At 32.9% G+C, this 6,067-nt stretch overlaps 1 protein-coding gene across 1 annotated transcript in view; it reads right to left on the bottom strand.

Annotated features, from left to right (window-relative positions):
* The window catches only part of LOC106875218 (notchless protein homolog 1), a 210,684-nt gene that overhangs the window by 102,401 nt on the left and 102,216 nt on the right, over positions 1-6,067 (bottom strand). The window contains exons 11-12 of the mRNA XM_014923267.2: positions 3,432-3,634; positions 352-511 (exon numbers count right to left, since the gene is read on the bottom strand). Of these exons, the coding sequence (XP_014778753.1) occupies positions 352-511; positions 3,432-3,634 (363 nt within the window). The remainder of the gene's footprint in view (positions 1-351; positions 512-3,431; positions 3,635-6,067) is intronic.

Below are 6,067 nucleotides of genomic sequence, written 5' to 3'. Positions count from 1 at the left end.
TTTAGAGAAAAATTTGTAGTTTAGAATCAGTAGTTCTTTGACTGCTATTTCTAAATTTTCAGTATGTTGGAGAAGCAACTCAATGCTAATCCCTGTATATATATATATATATATATATATATATATATATATATATACACATACTGTGAAGCAAACTTCTTAGCTACACAGCCAAAGCCACCACCAAACTTACCATTAAAAAATTGGAAACAACATAAAGTAGCAAAAACAATATGGTAGTGTATGAATATATGTTTGCCCTGTTCTGGAAACATACAATGCAACTGTTGAGATAAAACTGTTAGAATTAATATGATACTGTTTATTCACAATAAAAGTGAGGGAAATTACCTCATCAGCATGACCTGGGAGATCATGCAACAGCTTTTTTGATGCCATGTCCCAAACTTTGATAGTGGAGTCAGCACTTGAGCTACACAGTAGGCGACTGTCAGCTGACCAGGCAATTTGGTAAACTCGAGTCACATGACCCCGAAGTGTTGTCAGAAATCTGTAGGTAAATTAAATAACAAGTTATGAATAAGAGAATATGTACAAAATAAATGAAAAGAAAAAAATAACTTCTTAAAATCATTTTATAATAATAATTTCAATTTTACTTCTTGATGATGATGATGATGATTGTTTCTAATTTAGGCACAATGTTAGGAATTTTTGGCAGGGGATGGGTTCATCTAATGTACTGACCTCTGTAATTGACCGATACATTATTTTATTGAGCCTGAAAAGATGAAAGGTAGTGTTGATGAGGCTTTAAATCAGAAGATTAAGGCCGGAAGAAATACCACAAAACATTCTTTCTGACTAATGTTTTTGCCAATCTACCGCCTAAATAATAATAATAATAATAATAATAATAATAATCCTTTCTACTAAAGGCACAAGGCTTGAAATTTGGGGAGAGGGGGGTCGTCAATTTCATCAACCTCAGCGCTCAAATGGTATTTATTTTATCAACCCTAAAAGGATAAAAGAAATGTCAACCTCGAGAGAATTTGAACTCAGAATGTAAAGAGTCAAAAGAAATCCATTAAACATCATGCCTGGCATGTTAATGATTCTGCCAGCTGACTTCATTTTTATAATAATAATAATAATAATAATAATAACGATAATAATTTCTAACACAAGCACAAGGTTCAACAATACAATAGGAGAGAACAGTCAATTACATCAACCCCAATATTTGATTGCTACTTATTTTATTGATTCTGGAATGATGAATGAAGTCAGCCTTGGAAGGATTTGAACTTAGAATGTTGAGGTACTTAACTAAATACTGTAAAAGATTGTTTACAGTGCTCTACCATTTCTGCTGCTTTCACCTTTGTTACAATATAACAACAAAACAACAAACTATGTCTTAAGGTTGTGTAATGAGATGGGTGCTGAGAAACAGTTACACCTCAGTCACCCAATATGTGAGAATCACAGAGGTCAACCAACTGGTGAGCAACAGAATGCCTCCACACTGTGAGAATCACTCTCTGGATAAAAGCCAACACTTGTGATCATGATGAAATTAATAGGAAAATCAATGATGGCAGTGGTGATGATGATAATGATGTTTAGAATGATTGTGATGATATCTTTAGACAGGGAACAAGGCTTCAAATGTATAAAGATAAAAATAATGATGTCAATATTGGAAAAAAAATTAAGTTAGCAAGCTGGCAGAATTGTTAGCAGACTAGGCAAAATGCTTAGTGGCATTTCATCTGTCTTTAAATTCTGAGTTCTTTACCTTTCACTTTTTTCAGGGTCGATAAAAATAAGTACTAGTTGAGTACTGGGTCAATGTAACTGACTTACCCATTCCCATGGAATTGTTGGCCTTGTGCCAAAATTTGAGACCAATATAGGTAAAGGAATTAAAAGATGATAGTAACAACAAAAGTGAACCACTTGTAATAATGATAAAGTGTTAATGTAGATATTTTATAATAAAGCACATCTAGTAAGTTTAAATGTTTATCATTCTGTAATATAGATGCCATATGTTCCACTGAGCACAGCACAAACAGGTCAACAAAAAGGTATCGATCCTTCTGAAAATTCCTCACAGTTATTACTTCCAAAAGTTATGAAAAAAACATAGTTTGAATTTAACGTAACTAAATTAGAACTCTAGGTTAACGACATAGAAAGGAGCCACAATGGCTGCTGCTTAAAAATTGGATGATATCAAATATCAATGACTGTTAAGTCTTGAGGTTAGGAAAAAATAAGGGACAAAATACAAACGAAAAAAAGAACAACAAAATCAGTGTACATATAAATAGGTGTGTGTGTGTGTGTGTAATTAAAATGAAAATCAGATATGAACAGATTCACTTATAGTCAGCAGAGTACACATACACACAAGTAAGATACACACACACACTTATGAACTGATATATACATATATGCATCCTTGGAGATATAGTAAAATAGGTCTACATTGTAAAAATATTGGATGTTGGAAATTATGATGTTAAGCAGTAAAATAAATAAAAGAAAAGTTAGAGAACTTAAGAGATAATAAATTTAGATGTTATATCAAAGGAAGTTCCTTCTACACCAGCCGGCTGCCATCATTGTCAATGTTTTTATATTTGCTTTATATTACTGGCATGAACCGGAGTAGGTCTGTGTGACCATTCCTCTATACCATATCCTGCCAATTAACTATTGCTTTTAGATTTTCTTTCCAGTTTACCTCAAGTCTGACTTAACATCTATCCCTAGTTCATGTTCTGTCTTCAGCTGGTTTATATCATTCATTTTGATAACACAATCTCTCTAAACACTAGCTTACCTTCATGTCACATGCTGTTTTTACCACTTCTACTGCTATTACAATCTAATTGCTCTTACACATAAACTAAATGAATTCACTTTTCCTCCTCTTATCACCTTCATTGTGATACATTCCCCAGATTCTCTAACAAAATGTTTGTCTTATCCTTATTAAAACTGCTTCCTTCTAGAACTTGTTCTATTTATCTTTCTCCTCCCAATATTACAATGAAATATTTCAAGTTAAAAAACAACTGCACACATTTCATCTAAATTATCCCAATATCTCAGAATAAGTGGGTTCTATAAAGTTATGCACACTGTTCACCTTATTATTGTTGTTGAGTAGATATAAACAAAGAAGGGTTCAACAACTACTCCAACTATGACTATCTTGTCTTTATTGTTGACACAGCTTCCATAATGCAGATTTGAAAATATATTTCTGTTTTAAGAAACTGAAGATTTTAGATGTATTGAATAGACTGGAAATTCTCTACTTGCTTGTTAAATATCATGCTTTGATTAATTTACTTGAAGCAGGGTTTGAACACAAGTATCTATCTACCCCAAATCTTAACCAATAGCAACTATAATGACTTAAATAACAAAAAGAAAATTCTTTGACTTACTTGCCATTTCGACCATGCCATAATTTCACAGATTTATCAAAAGAGCAACTGGCAATAGTCCGTGTATCAGGTGAGAAGAGAACTTGGTTAATCAGTTGTTGATGACCAGTCATTCGATTGATAGGTTGAGAATCTAATTCTGGATGCCACAGGTAAAGTGTAAAATCATCTGAGCCTGATACTAGCTTCTCAGGGAACGAACCCTAATTCAATAGAATGAAAACATAATAATGATTATGATGATGATAGGGTTGCAAGAAAAAAAAAGTTCTGGGGCAAAATACTTAATGGCACTTCACCTGTCTCTACATTCTCAGTTCAAATTCAGTCAATGCCTACTTTGCCTTTCGTCCTTTTGGGGTACGAGTTGAGCATTGGGGTCAATGTAATCAACTTACTCCTACTCCCAAAATTGCTGGCCTTGTGCCAAAATATGAAACCATTATTATTATTATTATCATTTATTTTTATAAGGCAGCAGACAATAAATCAGTAAGGTGGGTATTTTGTTTTTTTTTTATTTTGTTAGCTTTCATTAACTTTTATTGTCTTTTTAGAATCTGCAAATTTTTTCACTACAAATATTATTCACACTTCACATTTAAACACTGTTCCAGATAAAAAGGGAAAGTGTTTTCCTGTGTAATAAGGTGCTTTCCAAGATGAAAAGTGAAACTTATTAATATTTTTAAAGATAATGGATCAACAAATGTAACATCTTTGATAGTATTGAAATCCATCATTAACTTATTATAAATAATAAACAGATCTTATATCATTCAATAATTCTTCAAATCCATCATTTAGATATGTAAATGTTTTATAGAAAAGTAAATTTTATTCTTGTTTCACAAAATCTTTTTACATGTCTGCAATTTTTTCTTTTTTTTTTTTTTGTGTTCCACATTTTATCCCCACTTCTCATTTTAACAGTGGAACAAAACAGAAGACAGAGCAAAAAAAAAAAAAATTAGATATTCAAGGCAAAAGGTAAGAACAAAGACAGGAAATAAGAGAAACTTCAAGACAAAACCAATGGATAAGAAGAACCAACATAACTGAGTAGAAAGGTGCAGGATATCAATGGCATCAAAGAAAAAAATATTCCCATAAACAAAAACAGAATATAGATATGAACTCTGAGCTGACAATATGTGGCAACTTCAAGAAAGAGAGAGAGGAAGTGCACTAAAATCAAATGATCAAAAAGATTACCAGGAAGACTTTCAAGAAAAGAATCATATATGAAGAGAAAATATGAATGGAAGATAGTGACTTAAATCAACATGTTCAAAGCAGAAATGTCAAAGATGAATCGGTACTTTTATTGTTTATTCTCATATTTAGGTAAATGCATTGATAAGTCATCGTTATTTATTCTGGCTTCTTACATTCAGAGTTCAAATACTAGGGATGAAACATATATCACAGGACACCTTGTGGTATTGGTTTCAGCCCTCTGTGTTCGGAGTTCAAATAACACCATGGTGTGCTTGGGTGGTAGGTTTAATCTATGACCTAGTTTAATGTCACCACCTGAGGGCTTTTAATGAAGTTGATTCTAGTTGTTTAGAAATGGTTGTGAAAGTTTAACTACATTACTGAAAAGAACAAGTTACATGGAAATTAATTATATGAATGATGCAATAAAGGAGGGATTTAAACATGAAACAACATAAACTCCATATACTAGTACATGAGGCAGTAGTGTTGTATATGTGATAGATTAAATTTACTACCCAAAAAATAAAAGTAATAGCCTGTCTTAGGTGTTTTCATAGTTTTCCCTCAAACAGATTTTACCCACAAGGCTTTGAGTATTGCATGATGAGAAAGATCCCAAAGTCACATAATTACAAGACATATTTTAAACCACCTATGCCCTTGATAAGTATATCAAGCCCAAGTAAAAGAGTGATTGAGAAATGTCATTTTTGTAAAATGCCATGAATTACAACTTCTTATTTAAGAACAAAGTCAGCAATTTCGATGGTGTGTGGGGTTATAATATGTTACATCAAACCCAGTAATCAACCAGTATTATTTAACTAGTAGCTGGTACTTAACTGGTATCATTTTATTGACCCTGAATGGATGAAAAATAAAAACTGACTGAAACTTTATTTCTCTTCTTTTTCAGGTCTTTAGAAATGTTAAAAATAATTTAAAGCTCAACTAAATTTTAACAACACAAGTGAATCCTGTACACTCTTGGACCATTGTATTATGCACACAATCTATACATTACAATGGAGGCTACTTATAATCATGAACAATGTTATCAAATCATCATCATCATCATCGTCGCTTAACGTCCGCTTTCCATGCTAGCATGGGTTGGACGATTTGACTGAGGACTGGTGAAACCGGATGGCAACACCAGGCTCCAATCCAATTTGGCAGAGTTTCTACAGCTGGATGCCCTTCCTAACGCCAACTACTCAGAGAGTGTAGTGGATGCTTTTACGTATCACCCGCACGAAAACGGCCACGCTCGAAATGGTTTCTTTTATGTGCCACCCGCACAAGAGCCAGTCCAGGGGTACTGGCAACAATCTCGCTCGAAAACCCAACAAAGGCCAGTCAGGCGATATATATATATATATATATATATATGTCTGTACATATCATCATCG

This window comes from Octopus bimaculoides, chromosome 1 (genome assembly GCF_001194135.2).
Source record: "Octopus bimaculoides isolate UCB-OBI-ISO-001 chromosome 1, ASM119413v2, whole genome shotgun sequence".
Classification (NCBI taxonomy): Eukaryota; Metazoa; Mollusca; class Cephalopoda; order Octopoda; family Octopodidae; genus Octopus; species Octopus bimaculoides.
Note: the sequence above shows the minus strand (reverse complement) of the source record. Positions and strands in the feature narration are given on the sequence as shown.